The 21,368-nt window shown below is 45.4% G+C and overlaps 1 protein-coding gene across 2 annotated transcripts in view; it reads left to right on the plus strand.

Annotated features, from left to right (window-relative positions):
* REEP1 (receptor accessory protein 1) overlaps positions 1 to 21,368 on the plus strand; it is a 101,188-nt gene that overhangs the window by 26,643 nt on the left and 53,177 nt on the right. For both annotated transcript variants that reach the window (XM_027624100.1, XM_027624101.1), the window contains exon 2: positions 20,289 to 20,361. In XM_027624100.1, the coding sequence (XP_027479901.1) occupies positions 20,289 to 20,361 (73 nt within the window). The remainder of the gene's footprint in view (positions 1 to 20,288; positions 20,362 to 21,368) is intronic.

Genomic DNA, 21,368 nt, shown 5'->3' on the forward strand with positions numbered 1-21,368 from the left:
ACATACTCCTGGCAATGCTGCTGCCACTTAGAGGGCACTTAGGAAATGAAGTCCAATGAACCCTCATCAAGGTCGTATTTTCCAGCTGATTGTATATAATGAGGATCATCTCTCATAAATTATGTTTTAAAATTTTATGTTGTAAAACTGAGTGACATGGTATTGTCAGTTAGTCAATTGAAAACATGAATGATGATATGTAATGTGAACAGAGTGGGAGACAGTAAACCAGTACCTGGGAAGTGTAAAACTCTCTTGTGTTAGTACCTGGTCCCTTTAAAACTCTCTTGTTCATTTAATCCTTAAAGTGGGAACTACTGTTATTTCTTATTTCTGTAGATGACGAAACAGAAGACTTAGAGAAGTTAAGTAACTTGATCAAAGTCATAAATTCAGTAAGTGGTAGAAATGAGACGAGAATCTGTCTGTCTGCTCCAGAGCCCCTGCCCTTCTCAGTATTCGGGGTGGAGGGGGGGTGATTTTACGTCTGGCTTTGGCCAGAGCTGGAAGAAAGAGCAGTGTAAGCTGGCTACTCTTATCTGCGCCTAAGGAAGCTAGGGCTGCACGCCCCTGGGAAAGCCTGCATGGCTTCTGCTTGGCTTCTGCTGGGGCCGGGCTGTGCTCTGAGAGGGGCTTAGAGCCTGTGCAAAGGGAAGACCGATGGAGACGTGAAACGGCTCTCAGCTTCTCTGGCCTGAGATCCTCCCTGTGGCTGCTTGTGTTTCGTTGGGGTGATGTGAATTTTCTCACAAGCATACACTTTTGGTGGTCACCTTATTCATCCTGGGTACTGTTGGACTGGATTTCTGGGTCCCTCAACTCAGGAATGAAATCCTTACCTTTCAGTCCCATCGTAAATCGGGTTTGTTGGTGGTACTGAGGTGTGAAGGGCTTTGTGCGCATAGATGCATAAAATCTACCGTCAGAGAGGCCTTGGTCAGTCCCAGCAGATGTACATTCAGGTTGGAGAGATGAAGGCGAAGGAGGCCTGAGCTTTCGGACATCAGTTGTCAGAGGTCTATCCTATCTTCCCCTATGATCCTCTGCCTTGTTTCTCAAATTCCACATATCAGTGAGATCATATGATAATTGTCTTTCTCTGATTGACTTATTTCACTTAGCATAATACCCTCTAGTTCCATCCACGTCGTTGCAAATGGCAAGATTTCAAATTTCTGATGGCTGCATAATATTCCAGTGTGTGTGTGTGTGTGTGTGTGTGTGTGTGTGTGTGTGTGTGTGTGTGTGTGTGTGTGTACCGCATCTTCTTTATCCATTCATCTGTTGATGGACATCTAGGCTCTTTCCATAATTTGGCTATTGTGAACATTGCTGCTATAAATGTTGGGGTGCAGGTGCCCCTTTGGATCACTACATTTGTATCTTTGGGGTAAATACCCAGTAGTGCAGTTGCTAGGTTGTAGGGTAGCTCTATGTTCAACTTTTTGAGGAACCTCCATACTGTTTTCCAGAGTGGCTGCACCAGCTTGCATTCCCACCAGCAGTGTAGGAGGGGAAGCCTGGTGTTCTTACTTCCTCTGCCTGCCCCCAGACCCCAGTCTCACCACTCTGCCTCTCTAGCCACATCTGCTTTATTTTCTGTATGTGTGTGTGTTGCTCTCTCTGTCTCCAGATTTTTACTCTTCATGGGCACCCACTTTGGCAGTCAGTCCCCCCTTCAAGTATCCAGCAACTACTAACTCAAGTTTCTCAGCCCAAATACCAGCCCCTGGGAGATAGGACCTGACTGCTCAGGATGGGGGGAAGCAGATAGTGTGAATGTGGGTGCTGGAGCCCATGCCAGCAGTTGGGAGGGGAAGTTCTTAAACGAGGGGAAGAAGGAGGGCTGGATGACACCCTGTTGAAGGGAAAAAGACTGAGTAGACCAGTATGGCTAAAGAGGTAGAATCTGGATCGGACCAAGAAATGGAAGCTCCCGGGTAACAGATTTCAGGTCAATAGATGAAAGAGTTCTAGACTGGTCCAAGGTGGACAGGCTGCTTTGGGTGATAGCTGAGTTCCTGCATTTGCAGCAGTTCAAACAGAGTCAGGAGTAGCATCCTGAAGGGAATCCAAGCACATGCCAAGGGGGGGCCAGATGGCCCTCAGACACCCCTGTGGTCATGACAGTCTGGCTCTGAGCAGTCACCTCTGCCACAGGTACTTCTCCTCTACTCTCTGTGCACAGAAAAAGATACATATACAAGTATTTTATCTGCATACCAGTATTGGAGGGACATACCCAGAATAGCAGTATTTTGGCTACTGTTATTGCTAGTGATAGGATTGTGGGTGATTTTTATTCTCTTCTTTTCTATAATTAACTTTTTTCTACACTAGACATAAACAAGTAGCATAAACAAGTTATGTTTATGTTAACAATAAGTAAGTTAAACCTAGTCATTGAATTTCCCTAGACCAGTATGTATTGTCTACTCTGGATGGTATTGTTGCCTACGAAAGATGAACGAAATGTGCTCCTTGCCCTTAAGAAACTTACGGCCTGTGGGGAAGGGCTGATAGAATCACATATAAATCAAGCTGACAGGAGAACCATATTAAATGCTAGTAGAATATAACAATGTGTGTGAAAGGCACATGTGTATGATACAACCCTCCTTCTAAGAAGCTCAGAGAAGGGTTTCTTGAAAAGAGTAGCACTGGATCTGGGTGTAGAACAGTGGTTCTCAACCAGAGGCTGTTTTGCCTCCAGGGGACATTTGGCAATATCTGGGGACATTTTTGATTGGCACACCTGGGATGGACGGAATGTTACTGGCATCTGGAGCTACTGACATTCAGAGCCTAGGGATACCGCTGAACATCCCACAGTGCTCAGGGCAGCTCCCCCCCAACAAGGAATTATCTGGCCCCAAAGGTCAGTAGTGCTAAGACTTCTAATCCAGTGCATTAGAAACATGTGTAGGATTTGGCAGGCAGGGGAAGAGCATGATAGCATGGTACAGTGGCAGAAGCACAGGGGTGTGCGCAGGGATTAGTGGAAGGCACATGGAGCTGAGGGTGGGGCATGGCTAGATGGTGGAGGCCCTCGTTTCCAAGGCGAGCAGTTTGGATGTTTTCCAGAGGGCAGCAAGGAGCCACAGAAGGTTTTTGAGTGGTAGAATTGCTCCGTCAAGAACGATGTCAGTTCTCGTCACCCCCACTTTACTCCTTGCTCGTCTGCACACCTCTCTTCTCCTGTCTTCCATCCCAGTCCATCCATTCTTTGTTTTCCTCCCATCTGAAGGAAAGCTCTGTTAGCACTCTGCCTTGCTGACCATTGATTCCCATCTGCTGGTGACAAACGGATACAGGAAAAAAAAAAAAAAAAGAGTCCCCCTTTGACCACACTACTTCTTGCTGCAATTTCCAGGAATATACCATAGTGAGAGGTGACTGTCCAGGTCTGTCCTGATGGCCTCATAGCAGCTTTGGTTTTTGGCTTATCACCATGATTTGGGTGTGTGCTAACATGCTCAGACTATCTCAAGATGCAGAGTGAGGGTCGGGGGGACAGTTCATGCTCAGTGGCGTCTGCACTGTGCAGGCAGCCAAGCAGAGACCAGGGCTTGGACCTGGGTCAGACTGCAGTCATGGGATGAAAGAATGCCTGAGCCAGGGGAAGGGGTGCCCCAGAACGCCACAGCATGCTCTCCCCATCTGTTCACTGCTGGCTCGCCAGCAATAAAACAGTTCAGGACATCTACTGTACTAGGTCAGTACAATGTGTACCCGTAGGTCAGCGTTTTCTGAATGAAAGAATGAGGAGCCCCAGGTCTGGGAGACAGGGGTGGGGCGTTGTGATGGCTCAAGATCACCCTGCCAGGTGGGATCACAGCTGAACCTAGAACCAGGGTTCCTGACCTGCAGCTGGGAGCCCTTCTCCTATGCCACTTCCTCCTTTCAGTGCACAGGGACCCAGAGGTGTCATCCTGAGGCCAGGCCCCTTTACCCATGCTGTATGCTCCAAAACCCTCCTGTTCCTTGAGTTCCACAGCTCCCCAAGCCAACCAACTAACCAACCAACCAACCCACCCTAAGAAACAACTTGCCTTCTGTACCTGCTGCCCTGGCAAAGGAGCTGGAGAGCTACTCTATGCTCAAATGTCAGAGACTGCCAGTTACTTAGTTATACCCCTCAGGGGTATCTCCAGGGTTGCCTCAGCCCAGGCATTTCTTGAGACCAGCTGGGGTGGGGGTGGGAGGTAATAGCCTGGAAGTGCTGAGGTTCTGGCCATCTCTACCATTTATAGTAAAGCGTTCTTGGGTCTTCCTTGGGAAAGGGAGTGGGGTGGACTTGCGACTTGTTTTCTCTCTTTATTTTGGAAGGGACCAAGACTGGTGTCCTCTGAGATCCCCCAGAGCCTTTTGGGAAGAGGCATTACCCTGATGTCACACACAGAACCAAGCAGTGGACTGGGGAGTAGGCTACTTTGATGATTCTCCTGAGACAGTGGGTCCCCACCCCACAACCTCCAAAAAAGTATCTGTGTTGAAATGTCAGTGTTCTTTTCCCCACACCAACCCCCAGGGAGAATCTGTCTTGTGGGCAGTGGCTGTCCTTGGTCTTCCAGCTACAGGGCATTCTTGGGTCTTACAGGCCGAAGGGCCTGACCCAGCACCACCCCAGGGCCAGTTAAATAACTCCCAGTGCCGAGGGCCCTGAGCCTCTGAGGTTGTTCCTGCTTTGCAAGCAGCTTAGGGTGCAGGCAAATTTACAGCCAGGCCACAACCCCCCTTCACAGGTGCTGACCAGCTCTGTGGTCAGGGAGAGGCACTGGGCATTATGCGTATGGAAGATCAAGTGGAGCACAGCGCACAGCCCAGAGTGGGTACTGGGGCTGCGTGTCTGACAGGCTTGTGGCACATACTCCCATGGGACATCCTGAGGGAGAAGTGGCTGTCCCTGACACGGTCCCTTACCCTTGTTTGCTTGCAGCAGGAACCAAGTTATGTTCTGGTTGGCATGAACCTTGGTATGTGGACCTCTGCTTTGGACGATCTCATTCTTAATTAACAGTCCTTGTGATAACTTAAAAAGATTTCCTCAGCAAAGCCCACAAATAATGTGACACAAGTAATGAGTGACCCAAATATTTTATTGATTTTGTGGCATCAAAAAGGTGAGGACCTCAGTGATTTTAGCATTGAAGCTTTAAAATCTCATATTCAAGTTCCAGCCCTGCCACAGACTTACTGTGTGCCCTTACCCCAATTATTATTTAACTTCTCTGATCCTTATTTCCAGTCTTCGCGGTAGAGACTGTAATCATGCCTACTTGACAGAGTTTTTGTACAGTGCCTAAACCCATGGCCAGCACGCAGCAAGCATTCAGTACACTTATTATGGTTATTATGTGATGTTAACTTGTTTCTTCTGTGAAGCTTTCCTCCTCGGTGTTGGCCCCCTGGATTACAGGATTTCCCTCACTAACCGCTCCCATAGGCCTGCCCTATGATTGGGGGTGCACAAATGGAAAGAACACATATTGTTTTCATTCTGAAGCAAAATTTCTTCTCTCTCCAGCCTCAAAGCCAACTCTTTCAGTCTGGGAATGCTTCTCTCCTTCTCAGTGACCTGGTTTTATCCATTCTTTCTGGATCTGCAGAAACAAATGGCACCGTTGTTCAAGAGTAGTTTTCGGGGCGCCTGGCTGGCTGGAACATGCAACTCTTGAGCTCAGCGTCGTTGGTTTGGGCCTCATGTTGGGCGTGGATCTTACTTTAAAAAAAAAAAAAAACAACAACCAGTAGTACTCATTATGTGGTTAGGAGGCATATCTCTATTTTCTAAACAAAGCAAACTTCTATTCCAACTTCTTAACTATTAAGTGGTATTCCATCATACCTTGTAGAGCAGTACCAAAGATTACCTTTACAAGCATGGAAAACAGTCCGGGGCCTCACCTCCCTCACTCAGGGCTGGACTGCGCCTGGTGGTGGCCAGAGCCCCTGGAGCTGGGCAGCCAGCACAGCTGAGGGGTCCACACTCGCTGGCCATCTCGGAGGACATGCTTGCATCGTCAGCAGGGCAGGTGCTCCCTGTGCGGGGTACAGGCTGGCCAACCCTGGAGGCACTTTAGGAGAACATCCAGCGGGGACCCTTCTCTAGCAGCCATCAGGTGTGTTTGTTCACTACCTGTCCCTCATAATTAACGTAACTCCCTCATAATTAAGACATGCGCTGGAGATTCTCCCCTCAGAACTTAAATTTCTCTCCCTGAAGGAAACTTGGGCTGTTTTCTAGCTTGCTTTCCTTTCTTGGGCTGTTGTGGTCTAATCAGGGAGGCATTCTGGGCATGAGCCAGACCATCTTTGTTCTTCTGTGGGCATAGGAGTCGAGTGTAGACAAGTCCTCCTGCCCCTCCCTCCCCTTCAGGTGGGATGATGTCACTGACTGTACTACCTGCCCCAGACCTTTCTGCGGACAAGCCCAGTGGCCTGGAATCATAATATCCTATGAACCAGCCTCCTCAGATCCTTTCTGGAACAAATCAAGGTATAAAAAAATAAGTATTTAAAATATCAACAGCAGGAACCTATTTAGTGGTGTAACTTCTGGGTAGAACATAATACACAGCATTTTCTTTCTTTCTCCACAACCAGATCATTTAGAAAATATATTTGCATTGCTTGTTAATGTTCATTCATTTTATGTCATGATATCCTCTAATGAATTGAGATGGCAGTGCCTTCTAAAATTGGTACATTTTCTTTGGTTTGACAATTTCAGTGAATTAAATAAATAGCATTGTACCATGAAACAGAACAGATGTAACTTGAAAGGCTATATATTCCATTTTTTCTAAATTTGCTAGGATTTTTTGTTAGAATTTGTTAGGATGAACCACTTGTGGATTCAATGAACTAAAGGCTTATACAAAGTAAATTCAGTTCTTTTAAATTTTCAAATATGGATGATTTTAACAAATATTCATGTCAAGATTTTTTTGGTTCATAAACATCATACATTTATTTTATTTTATTTGTGGTAAAAAAAATAAGAAAATTTACCATCTTAACCACTTTTAAGTGTACAGTTCAGTGCTGTTAAGTATATTTGCATTATTGTGCAACCAGTCTCCAGAACTTTTTCATCTTGCAAAATTAGGAATTGAAGCTCTGTACCTATTAAACAACAACTCCCTGTTTCTTCTCCGCCCCCCCCAACCCCTGCCAAGTATCATTTTACTTTCTGATTCTATGAATTTGACCTATCTAAAGTAGTATCTACATAAGTGGTAGATTTATCAGAGGGAGTCTACTCATATAAATGAAATCATATAATATTTGTCTCTTTTGTGTCTGGCTTATTTCGCTTAGCATGATGTCCTCAAAGTTCATCCATGTTGTAGTATGTATCAGGATTTCCTTTATTTCTAAGGCTGAATAATATTCCATCATATTTATGTTAATATTAATACTTATATTTATATTTATTTACCTCACACATAAAATCACATTTTGTTTTGTTTGCATCTCTTGGCTCTTGTGAATAATGTTGCTATATAGAACATGGGTGTGCAAATACCTCTTAGAGACAGAACCATTTTCAATCTTAGCTATATTCTACTCTGTTAACTTGGCTTATTTTAGCCACCAAAAGCTCAGTAACTTGACATATAGGACCGGCCTCTTTTGGCAGTCTGTGTTCACTTGGTCTCATAGAATTGTAAGCCTGAGGAATGCAGCCTCAGTATAGCTGATCGAGAGAGTTGGAAGGACTTGGTTCATACCTGTGGAGGTGTATCTGCCACAGGCCCACATCCTTACTGCAAGGGAAGCTGGAAAAGTGAGCATTAACCATTTTCAGCTTCAGGTATGTTAAGGTGAAAAACTCACTACACAAGGTGGTGGGGGTCATTATTATTCAGGGAGCCAGACGAACGATAAATGCTTGTAACACCAGCTTACCAGCATCTAGAATTTTCATATCACATTAGGCCACAGCTTTCCTACTTGCCTAGAATGGCTTGGTGTGGCTGAGATCACACCAGGACACATGGGTTTGGGGTAGTGGACCTGTGGTGTAGGACCACCAAATTCCTGGTGCTCGTGTCATTTCTGGAAACCCTGGAAAGCCTGTGCACTTTGGTCCATGCTGGTTCCTCTCTGTGGGTTGTCTTTTCTACCTCTGTGAGCTAGGACCAACTCTTTCCTTTCTGTAGAGTTCCACTTGAGTCCAACGCCTTGGGAGCCTGCCATTCTTCCTCTCTTGATCGTCTCTTGCACTTGTTACAGGGGTGGGTCTAGTTTCATGGGGCCTGATGCTTTTACAGTGGAGAGCAGGAGTTTTTTTCAGAAAAAGTCATAAAAAATTTGATGAACATGGGGATGCCTGGGTGGCTCAGTTGGTTAAGATTCTGCCTTCGGCTCAGGTCATGATCCCGGAGTCCTGGGATCGAGTCCCCCATTGGGCTCCTTGCTCAGTGTGGAGCCTGCTTCTCCCTCTGCCTGCCGCTCCCCCTGCTTGTGTGCTTGCTCTCTCTCGCTCTCTCTCTGACAAATAAATAAAATCTTTAAAAAAAAATGTGATGACCACATTGCTAGGATTCCTCCCAGGGCCCATGCAGTTGAGGAGCCCTGAAGCTTTAACTTGATTAGCTTCACTATAAATCCATTTCTGCTTGTATTCATTATCCCCCCTCCCCTCTTTTTCCCCCCCATTTTAAAAATTAGAGGGGGCATCTGGCTGGCTCAATTGGTGGAGCATTAAGCTCTTGATCTCGGGGTCATGAGTTGGACCCCCACATTGGGTGTAGAGATGGCTTACATAAATAAACTTTAAAAAATTAGAGTACAATTTGCATACAGTAAAATTCACCATTTTTATTGTGTAGTTCTATGAGCTTTGAAAAATGCATATAGTCATGTAGCCACTGTCACAATATAAATATAGAACAGTTCCATCTCCCCCAAAATATTCCCCAGGCCCTCTTGTAGTCTTCTCCTCCCGCCCCAGCCTTTGGCAACTCACCTGTCTTCTATCTTTACAGTTTTGCTTTTTCAGAGTGCCGTGTAAGTGGAATCACGCAGCATGTAGCCTTTTGAGTCTGGCTTCTTTCACTTAGGCTAGTGCATGTGAATTTTGTCTATGTTGTTGTGTGCATTACCTACCCTGTGCCCAGCACTGGAGATGCTTAGACGGAGAAAGCCCAGTCCTTGCCCTTAGAGAGCTCTTAGTCTAACGGAGGAGGTGCTTGGGCCCATCATCACAGGCTTTCCCTTTGATACTTAGTGTATACACAGCTTTTGCCCTACTGCCTGTCTTGTTCTGATATACCTGGCACCCCAATCATTTTGTGATCATTCTGAGGATAAAAATCTCTGACCTTCTTGAGGTATTGTATTGGACGGGAAAGAGCAAGGGGTTTGAAGCCAGGTGGACTTTGAATCCAGCTCACCCACTTAGCAGCTCTGTGACCTTGTGTTGGACTCAGAATTTGGCACAGAATGTACTGAATAGACATCTGTTGAATGAATGAATGAAACTTCCTTAAGTCTCAGGTCCCTCCTGTGTAAAAAGGGAATAATAATCACACCTTCACCTGATTGCTGTGGGGATCAGTGCCTGGTACAGTGCCTGGTGGGCATCACTAAAGATTTGTTCCCCTCTCATTCCGTAGAGCCCTGTGATATCCATCCCCAGACAGGCATATGCACGTTGTGCAGACCTCCAAGCGGGCTGGCAGGATGACACCAGCACCTGCTGGGGATCCAGGAAGGGCACAAGCTGAGCAGACAAGTCCCCAGGAAGCCCCCACAGGTACCAACCTCGCAAGTCCAGCTCAAAGAGTCCCTCCCACTAATTCCTGGACCCCATCAGTCAGTCCTTTCCTCTCACCAAATATATTCCTTGTAGGGGGATTCAGAGGAAGTTCACAGGAGGAGAAAACCATAACCCTTTACCGGGGGAACCCCTGGCTGAATGCCAGGGCTCTGGCTCTCAGACCCAGGGTTGGGGAAGGGGCATGAGCTGGGAGATGAGTGGCCACAGGGTGGTCATTGTGAAGAAATCTGTCGTCTCCTTCAAAACATACTCAGCAACACTCAACACAATGGTTGTTATCAATCAGTTATTTGTGCAATTACCTGTGTGCTGGCTGCCTTCCCTACCAGAGGACCCAGGGCACATACTAGATACTCAGATATTTAATATTGAACAACAAATATTTTGTGGTTAAGAATTGGCATTTGAAGTTACTATTTCTATAGAAAGAAAGGGAATTAATATTTGTCAATCATCTGTGGTGTTTCTGGCATGTTAAATCTTTACCTGCAGTCTCATTTAATCTGCATAGTGGCTATTGAAAATAAGTATTTTGGTCTGTACACTTAGGGAAACTGGCTCAGAGTCATTCAGAAATGTGCCCTCAGTTCCGCAGGTGGTCAGTGATGGAGCTGGATTCAATCTTAGGTCTGATGCCAAAGCTCAGCCTCTAGATTTCTTAAGAATGGAAATCTCTACAATTCAGACTTAAAAAAAAATATTCAGACTGATACTTGAGCAGGATTTGAGTGGGTTGGATTGCAGAGTTTAAAGCTTAACAGCATGAATTGAAAATTTGCAGAGTGTTTGTTCCGTTTTGTGCTTTTCTTTTTTTTTTTTTTTTTTTAAAGATTTTATTTATTTATTTGAGAGAGAGAGAATGAGATATAGAGAGCACAAGAGGGAAGAGGGGCAGAGGGAGAAGCAGATTCCCTGCTGAGCAGGGAGTCCGATGTGGGACTCGATCCCGGGACTCCAGGATCATGACCTGAGCCGAAGGCAGTCGCTTAACCAACTGAGCCACCCAGGCGCCCGCGTTTTGTGCTTTTCTAAATTGGGTTTGGTAGTAATTCTGTAATCCAATTTAAATTGGGGTTTTTATCACACCGATTACAAACAGCTCTAAATAAGCAGTAAACCCCCCTCTTTGTGCTAAGGGAGGCAGTGTGGGCTGGAAAATGTTTGTGGACTTGGAGGCAGGAGGCCTGGGTTTGAATCTTGTTGGATGGGGAGGGCCTTCTGCAGACCCTGGAGCACTTTAAACTTCAGTTTGTCATTGTTTCGTTGTCTTCATGTTCACTGCTTATCCCAGAAAATTGTGGTGTGTGTCAAACGAGCAAATAAACAAATAAGATGTTTGTGAGGGGCATAACCCCAGGAGGAGTTTTGTGTGTGTAATTTGTTCCAAATCTGGACAGGAGTAGGGGTGTGGGGCACTGCGGGAAAGAAAGACTACAGAGAGAGGTCAGCAGAATCACATGCCAAGGAGAGAATGATGCGATGTGGCTTATTTTTGTCCTGTGCAGATCAGCTTGAGTTGAAAGAGAGAGCCTTGTTTGTGTGAACAGTGTATGTACTTGGAACCTTGTAGTTATATTGTCACTCGTGTCAATAAATATATAATACAGGGCCAGAGTCGAATTCTCTTAGGCAAGAAAGCAGGCAATGTTCTCTCTCTCTCTGGTCCTCATCAATCCATCCATCCATCCATTCAGGGATCACTGCAGGCTCTGAGCCACGCATTGCAGTCAATAAAGCAGCAAATCATGAACAGTAGAGTCAGATAGACCTGGATTTGAGTCTGGCCTCCTCCCCTGACTAATGTTAAACTCAAGTTATTCAGTTTCACTAAACTCCAGTTTCCTCATCTGCAATACAAGAAAAACAGAAATACTTGTTTCATAAGGTTATACGAAGATTAAAAGTGATAATGCTTTTAATGAAATTTGCACAGATCTTGGCACATAATGACCATTCAATAAGTAAATGGTAGCTTATACATCTTAATATAACTGCCAAGAAGCCAAAATGCATAATAGGCTAGTTCTGCTGTTTTCATATTTTCTCCTCTATTCTCTTAGAAGGTCACAGTGGGTAAGCAGAAGCAGAGTCCCAAGGGTTGGGACCCATGGCAACCAAAGCGCAGGTGGTTTCCTGTGCCATGGGAATCTTGAGCTGTGCACCCAGCCTGAGCAACTCTGCCCAGATAAGCTTCTGGATAACCACTGTGAGTGAGGATGTTCCCTGCAGTGGCATGGTAAAGATCAGGCTTGCTCAGTTGTATTTGGAACACAGGCCCATGGTACATCTTTCAGGGCTAGAGTATTAACAGGCCCTGGAGGTGCATTATGGTTTTTGTGAGTCCTTGTTTCATTACATATGGACCCTCAGCTATGAGGAAATTGTCTCAGAGCTAGAAGGCTGATGCCCAGGTTGGCTTTATCCACTTTTGGAGACACACACACATACACTCGCACTTAATGTGTATGAATTCCTCCAAATGCTTTTTTTTAAAAGGCCATGTTTATTGAGATATAATTAGTAAAAGTCACTCTTTCAATGTGATTTTTCTTTTAACTGTGAGTTTGAATTCTAAGTTTTAATAAGTGCATACAGTGTGTAACCCCACGACAATCAAGATGTAGGATAGTTCCATTGTTCCCCCAAATTCCTTCACTCTCTTTGGTAGTCAACCCCTCCCACCCTTAGCTCCAACAACCACTGATCTGGTTTTTTGCCTCCATACATTTTCCTTTTTCTGAATAGCATATAAATGGAATCATATAGCATGTTGACTCCTGAGTTTGGCTTCCTTCACTTAGTGTAATGCATTTGAGACTCCAAGTGCTTTTGATTGCAGCAGGATTAGTGGTTCTGAGCTCAGCATGGAAAATCAATAACATTCCTGTATGCCATTAGTAACCAGTAGAAAATCTAATTCAAAAATTCACAATACCATCAAAAATCCCTGAAGTACTTAGGAATAAATAAAACCAAACTTGTCCAAAATCTTTATGGAAAAAATTTATAAATACCATGAAAAGACATTAAAGATGATATAAGTAGATGGAAAAGATGATGTTCATAAAGAGAAAACCTGATAACAGAGATGGTACTTCTTCCTGAGTAAATCTATAAATTCAGTGCAATTCCAACCAAAATCTGATTAAAGTTTTTCATGGAATTTGGCAAGCTATTATGAAATTCATATAGAAAAAAGCTGAGAATAGACCAGACAACTTTAAGAACATTAAAATTTATTATAAAACTCTGAGAATCAAGACACTGGTATAGGTGCTTAGTTAGGTGGTAGACCAGTAGAACAGAATGGAGAGATGAAATAACACCTGGAACATTGGAAAACTATACATGTGATGGGTAGCACTGAAACCCAATGGGAAAGGATTCAGTAAATGTTACTAGGACAATTGGGATCCATACAGAAAAGAACAAAATTGAATCCTGAGCTCACAGCATGCATAAAGATAAATCCAGGTGAATTAAAACCTAATAGTGAAGAAGCAAAAGTTAAACATGTTTATGGGAAAATATATGTGACCAGGATTTCCTTAACAAGATATAAAAACAAGCTATAACCACGTCAAAAACTAATGATGTATTGTATGGTGACTAACATGACATAATAAAATAAAATAAAACAATTTTAAAAAAGCTATAAAAGTAAAGATTGATATATTTGTCCATGTAAAATTTAAAACTTATACAGCAGAAGGGGCCACAAACCAAGTTAAAAGAGTTTTTTTTTTTTTTTCTTTTTTGTTGGAGAAAGATGTTTGCCATGCACACGTCCAAGGAAGGATTTATACCTGGAATTCACAAAGAAGTCCTAAAAATCAGTAAGAAAAGATAAGCTAATGGGGGATAGAAATAGGTCAATTAAGCAGGCCCAAATGGCTAATAGGTGTAAAAGCTGCTACACCTCGCTTATAATTGAGGAAATACAAATTAAAACAGGCATGAGATGCCATTTCACACATAACGGATCGGCAAAAATTTTAAATCTCTATCAGTTTGGCAAGAAAGGGGAGCATTGGAAGTCTTCTATGCTATAGGAAGGAGTAGAAACTGGCAGAACCTCCTTGGCGAGTGGATTTGCATTGTATGGTGGACGGTGCTGTACCCTATAATTCACATTATGTATCTACCCTAGAGAAGGATGTGCACAGGAGACATGTATTAGAATGTTCATTACAGCCCTGTTTGAAATAGTAAAAAATTGGAAAGTACCTAAATATGCATGAATAGGTGCATATTTATATATGGATAAACAAATTGTGGTACAGTCACATGGTGAAATACCACATAGTGGTTTAAAATGATCTAAAAAGACTTGTACCAACATGGACCAAATTTCAAAAACACAAAGTTAACATATTTCAGTGGAATACATGGAGTATGATTCCATTTATATAATGTTTAAGCAGGAATAACTTTTTTTCATTTATGCATGACTTACATAGTTAATAAAAACATGGTGAGAATGATAAACACCAAATTCAGGATAGTGGTTATTCTGGGAAAGGAGGGAATGGGATGTATCAGGAAAAAATATATAGAAGACTTCAAATATATGTTATGTCTTAAAGTTTTTCATATTAAAAATTATAGTGTATTTATTTGAATGCCAGTAGGATCTCAAAAACCAAGGAGCATCCTTCTATGAGAGTGGACCGCAAAAATGGTCTTGGGGATTAATTCTCATAGAGAGTAATAAAAATTGATTTATAAGCTTTTAGAAAAAACCTTCAGAGAACAGCAATTAGAAATTACATTTTTTTTTTTACTAAGAACAGAAAACACAAAGTGTGATCAGTATAAAATTTAATAGCCTTTTAATGCTCAAAGGAAACAGTATACGTTCATGACTTTGAAGACCTTTCGTGCAAATTCATTTTTTTTGGATATGGGACATCACTTTTAAAAAATTATAAAATATAGGGGCGCCTGGGTGGCTCAGTCATTAGGCGTCTGCCTTTGGCTCAGGTCATGATCCTGGGGTCCTGGGATCGAGGCCCGCATCGGGCTCTCTGCTCAGCGGGAAGCCTGCTTCTCCCTCTCCCACTCCCCCTGCTTGTGTTCCCTCTCTTGCTGTCTCTCTCTGTCAAATAAATAAATAAAATCTTTTTAAAAAGTTATAAAATATAACATTCACATACAAAAAAGTGCATAGAACATATGTGTACAGTTTAATGTACATTTGTAAATACAAAGCAAAACTCTGTGTGACTACTGCCCAGATCAAGAAATTCAGCATTCCAGAAGCCCCTGTGTGGTGTACCATTCCTTATATTCAATTTGTTTTATCATAATATAAATATTATACAGTACAGTAGGCCTGTTATTTTTCTTACATTAAAAAATTAATTTTAGAAAAAAAATGTTCCTAACATTGATTTTTAAATCTTTGAACACAATCTGGGGGGCACCTGGGTGGCACTGTTGGTTGAACATCTGACTCATGGTTTCAGCTCAGGTTGTGATCTCAGTGTCATGAGCTGGAGCCCCATGTCAGGCTCCACGCTGAGTGCGGAGTCTGCTTGGGATTCTCTCTCCCTCTCCCTCTGCCCCTCCCACGCATGTTCCATCTTACTCTCTTTCTAAAATAAATAAGTAAATCTTAAAAAAAGTTTTTTTCATCATATTTTGGGATTGGGAAATGTTAGGCCAATATTAGGATGCCTGAGAAGACTGTGGAAAATACTGCATTTCACTGTTTGCAGAAGTCTTGACCAAGGTTAGCAACTGTCTGTGTCCCAGCTTGTATTGAGCTGCAGGCCTGCGATTGCCCCCCTGCAGGCTCTATAACTGGCATCTCAGTTACGGTTTATTCATGTGAGCAATGCCTCTCTTCTCTTTGCCAGAGCTCCAGGAAGTTGATAAGTAGCTTCAGAGTTGTGTTTTTCCCTGACATTGACCAATGGGATAGGTATGTGGTCTTCGCCATATTGGACTGTCTCCTCCTATCTGAGCATCTATTGTCTTGCCTGGGACACTGGGCATTTTTTTAAAAACTCCTGGGAGCAGGGGTGCCGGGGTGGCTCAGTCAGTTAAGTGTCTGCCTTTGGCTCAGATCATGATCCCAGAGTCCTGGGATCAAGCCCCGCGTCGGGCTCCTTGCTTAGTTGGGAGTCTGCTTCTCCCTCTCCCTCTGCCTCTCCTCCTTGCTCTTGCTCTCTCTCCCTCTCTCAAATAAAGAAATTAAAATAAAATAAAAACTCTTGAGAACAGATTGTCCTTGATGATTGAGTGAAGAATCCATGGCCAAGGACTGGGAAATAGCTCACTAGACCAGGGTTTTTCCACTCTGCACTTTTGAGGCTGGATAATTCTTTGTTGGGGAGGGAGGTGTCCTGTGCACTGTAGGATGCTTAGCAGCATCCCTGGCTTCCACCCACCACAGGCCAGGGGCACTCTCTCAGTGTGGCAACCAAAGTATTTCCAGACATCACCCAGATGTCTGGGGAAACGAAATCATCCTGGCTGGGAACCCTTGCCTTAGAAGATGAGACTCATGGTCCCTTGTAGATACTACAGCTGTGGAAGTGGTGGGGGAGGCAACCCCTGGATGAAGGCCCCTAACTTGGAGCAAGAGAAAGAATGAAGGGCAAAGATAGGAGAAATGTGTCAGGCAGGTAAATGGAGCCAGTAAGTTAGGAGTGGGGGCTCCAGGGTAGCAGTACATGACAGTGGCGAGAAGGGGGGGTGGTGCAGGGCTTGGAGGCTGGGGGATGCGGTGTGAGGTTCTGTCTAGTAATAACTGGGAGGAGTGTGTTAGCCAGAGCCTGGTCTCCTCTCCAGAGGGAGGCACCCCAGCCTTCCACCATCTCTCTGCTGGGGCCAGCCTTGAGCACTTCAGGACTCAAGATCCTCTTAAGTATTTTACTGCTTTCCTCCTGACCTTGTGGGGAGAGGTATGTGAATCTATCAAGTGGGTTAAGCTCCTTGGAGAGAGATTGCAATTCTTTGATCTTTATTCACTCAACAGACATTTAGCAGGCACCCACTTGGGCAGGGGCTGTGCCGGGCACTAGGGACCCCACCAGTCGGACGAGAACTGCATGGTCTGGCTGGGGAGACGACTCAGCCAGCACAGGCCACCCTGGGAGAAGAAGGCAGGCCCTGTTGTCAGGCTGCTCAGGTCCACATCCCACCTGTGCTCCTGGCTGTTCCCCCTCCTTTGGCCTCAGTGTCCCAGTCTGTAAGATGGAGTAGTGAGACGTCTTATCCCAGATGGGTATGGAGAGGTGTGTACAGCAGCGCCTGGCATTAGCACTCAGTGATCCTACTGTCCTTATTGTTAATGATTCATTATCGAAACTACTACATAAAGGCTATGGTAGAGTGCCCAGAAAATTCTGAGGGACAAGTGATCAGAGATTCACAGAAGTGGCTTTTCTGAGCTGGGTCTTAAAGGATTAGTGGGACTTTTATCAGGAAAAAGTCGTGGCGTTGTAGAAAGATCACACACTAAGATGCAGGCAGGAAGTCAAAGATTGTGAGCAAGGGAGAATGGCTTATAGGGGACAGCTACTGGCTGTAAGATCCGGAGCCTCGGGCAGGGGTGGGCCGTCAGGCTGGGAAGGAAGGCGGGTGGGGTCGCTGGAGAAGGGACTTGGTCTGAATGGACGTAAGTGCCCAAACCCTTCGGCTTGGATGTGCTTCATTTGTTACTTCTTTTTGTTATTTCTTTTCTCCAGAACAGATTTGGAAGACCTTGCCATTTTAATCCCATTATCTTTCCCTGAAGTGCTAAGTGTGCTCCCTTACCGGGAGGCATCATTAAACCTTCAGAAACTGAAAAGCAAGTCCGTCTTGCTGTCCCGGTGCTGTCAAATATGGGGCGGGTGGCGCACAGGGGGACACTGGCAACCACGTCACATCAGGAGCCTGGCAGATGGAGCACGCCATCTCTTGTCTGGGCGCCCTTGAGCCTTTCCGGATGGTGTTGGCGTGCTGTTCTACTCACTGGAGTTCACAGAGGAGCAAATCAACCAACCAGCCTTGGGTCATGATGCATTTTCCACCTCTCTCTTTTCGGATGCTCCCATGCGGCCTCAGGGCAGGGGCTGGAAACCATCCTGGCAGACGTGGCTAATAACCGGGGCATCTGTGCCAAAGGAGCGGCGTGTTTATTTCTCCGGAACCTGTGGCACCATGCCCGAGGCTTTGCTGAATCAGCCTGGTGCCGTCTGGCGTCCCCCTGGATGCTGAAACCTCAGTCCCAAGGTCACAAGTGTCCCCTGGATGGCTCTGGCTTTTGCTTCACTACTCTCTGAAACTTCACACAGTGAATATGTAGATATGTCAATATCTATTGAACTCTTGCCAGGCCCACGGGGGGTGATTATGAATGAGAAAGATACCATCCTTGGCTTTGGGAGACACATAGTCTTATGTGAGAGACAGACATTGACTACACCATTGCAGGTGGTGTGGATCAGGGCTAAGAAAGGGGAACGTCCAGAGTCACAGCAAGAGCAAGCTAGTCTGGGGTGTGAGGTGTGACAAGGTCAGGAAAGGCCTCCTAAGAAAGTAAGACTCCCTGAGCTCTGAGAATGCTTGGCGCTGGGGCAGGGTGGAGTGGTTGGAAGGCCCTCCCTCACCAAGCTGGCTCATGACTGAAGCCAGTAGGCTCCTCCACGAGGCATCCCCCTCTGCCTGCCCAGTGCCTTTGACACTGTTGCCTTCTTTCTCTTTCTTAAATTCCTTTCCTCCCTCCCCCAGGCTTACTTTTTTCCCCTTCCTTTCAGACTACTCTTTTGTCCCCTTTGCTGGCTTCTCTTGCACCCCACACATAAACTCTGGCCTTCCCAGAGGATGGCCTTGTGCTCCAAAGCAGTAGACAGCGGTGGTGAGAAGCCAGGTGTGGAGGAGGCCAACCTGGCTGGGTCCTAGCCCCCTGCTTTACTCCTTATGGTGCTACAACCTTAGACAAGCAAGTGACTAACGGCTCCATGTGTCAGTATCCTGTCTATGAAAAAGGTTAGTTTTACCAGGCCAGTCTGAGGACTGAGGCGATGCCTATAAAGCACGTAGTGCAAGGCCTGTGTGAGCCAAGGTTGCAAAAACCCTTTCTCTTTCAGCATCGGAAAGAGTTCCATTCACTTTCTGTTTTTCCCTGGAAACCCGATGAATATGGAAGGTCAGGGTGTCACCTGGCCACAGAGCTAATGGGAAAGCTGACCCCTGCATGGTACATTGAATCTGGCCTGGGAGTTCTCTGTATGACCTCTAAATAACCTGATGAGGAAGCCATGGGTTTGGGCTTCCGGAATGTGGTGTCTCCTTGCAGGCACCCTAGAAGCTCCATCTGTGGGGCTGTTACAGGAGATGTTGGCTCCTGTGGGGCCTGGGACCAGGGTGGCTCTGTTCCCAGTCAGCTTACACCTGGGAGGTGACTTCATCCCTCAGAGGAATGGATTAAACCTTTGCAGCTCGAACGTTCTGTCAGTTCATTCACTTAAAAATATCCATTGAGAGCCTTCTATCTGGTAGGCGCTGAGAACACATTGTTGAACAAAACATTCATTCCGTGCTCTGAAGGCACTGATAGTTCAATTGGGAGATGTTGTCAATCAGAGCATGACAGCTAGTAGTAAAAGAGCATTTTGATAATGTGTACATTGTGTCATAGGAGATTTGACCTAGTTGGGGCGGTCAGGAAAGTGTTCCATGAAGAAGTCATGATGGAGCTGGGATCTGATGGATGAACAGGCATTAACCGGCAAAGAAGGGAAAGGGACAATTCCAGAAAGTGAGAACAGCAGAGGCAAAGGCTTTGAGAAGGGATGGGACAAGGGGGGAGAGAATGAGGGCCGGGAGAGGCCTGGGGCACGGCTGAGAGTCAAACTATTTAATAACCTCATACAGCAGTGGGCATGGTCACTGAGAGCTGATACCTAGACAGTCACCTGCTGTTGTTATATTTCCTTCTTCTTAAGAGCACTGAGAAGTGGGTTAATGCAGGGTGGGGATGTGTGTCTTGGGAAGACTGCATTTACAATTTGAAAAGCTGATTCTGGCTGCAGGATGCTGGAATCAAGTGTGAGGGGAGTGAAATTTGAAGGAACTTTAAGTGGAAAGGTTTTTTTTGGAGAAGGAAGCCCAAGGTGTGGGCGGGCTTTCCAGAGCATCAGTGGGGATTAGCAGCAGGAGAGGGGAGTTTGACCTTTAATTTCAGAGGTCATGGCAGTTTGGCTTGGCTTCCCACCCCCACTCTCACCCCCATTTTTGGCTTCCATGACCCCGAATCACTCTTTTACGTTGCCAAATCACAGGCTGAAGGAGGGTGGGTGTGCAGCTGTAGCAGGAGACAGAGGTTCCGAAGCACAGCCCAGCCCCGAGAAGAAACCGGCAGGGCATTCATAAAGCTAGATCAAGCCACACAGCAGTATCTTCTGTAGCTTGGGGAACTGCTTTTGGCATTGAAGACAGACACTTTCCGTCAAATAGGATGAATGAAAATCACATTTCTCTTTTCTCTCTCTTTTCCCTCCAGGCTTATATTTGGCACCCTTTACCCTGCGTATTATTCCTACAAGGCTGTGAAATCGAAGGACATTAAAGAATACGTAAGTAGCACTGATTGGTGGGGTCCCGATGGTTGTGGAGAAGCGGGGTGTGAAGTAGTGGGAGAAGGAGGTTGCCCTCTGTGGTACGGGCACTGGTAGCAGGGCAAAGGAACCCCTCCTGTACTCTTTTTCTCATGAGGCTTGCCCTGCGTGGTCCAGGAGTCCTCCCCACGTCTGGACCCCTGTAGAACCACAGAATGGAAGGGAGGTATGGCAAGAGGAAATGGAATCAGGGATCAGAGGCCACCCAGGCTGCCACATACCACTGTGTGGCCTTGGACAAATGACCTTACCTCTCTGAGCCTCAGTTTCCTTGTCTGGAAAACACTGTGTAGACCACCGTTACTGGGAGATAGTCCGCCATGGGGGACAGGAGCTCAGGTCCTCCTGCCTCTGTGATTCTGGCAGTGATCCCTATTCCAGTTGTGTGATTTGAGTACCCCACGATTTAAACTCTGTTGCTTTATAAGCTTTTTGAGAACAGGGGCTGGTCATCATCTTTCATCTGATTCCCCAGCACCTAGCAGAGGGCTGAACATGTAGGAAGGGAAACCAGAGTACTTACGGGTTGGAGGATCGTATTATTGCTGGTTGGCACCATCACAGCCCTACATGTGCTGGGCACCTCTAGGCAGGAGAATCATCAGGCCACCCCTGATTGGCAAACACCTACGTGGGGTGGCTGATGAGGAAAGGGTGCCCCATCCCATGTAGGGCAGAAACGCAGGTCAAACTACAGAGGACATGAATTTGTGCATCAGGAGTCTGAAGTCAAGTGCTGGCTCTGACATTTGATGGATGCAATGCTGGACAAGAAGCTTAACTTCCAAGAGCCTTGGTTTCCTAATCGGAGGGGTGAATATCAGCAATCCTGGCCCTTAGTGTTGTGAGGGACAAAGGATCTTTACTTTTCTTTTACTCGGAAGTCACTTTGGAAGTTTGCCACAGGTAAAGAAATAAAGTGTATTTGAAAGTCACTTTCTTTCTCAGATTTTCCAGGATGTCTT

Source organism: Zalophus californianus, chromosome 8 (assembly GCF_009762305.2).
Source record: "Zalophus californianus isolate mZalCal1 chromosome 8, mZalCal1.pri.v2, whole genome shotgun sequence".
Taxonomy (NCBI): domain Eukaryota; kingdom Metazoa; phylum Chordata; class Mammalia; order Carnivora; family Otariidae; genus Zalophus; species Zalophus californianus.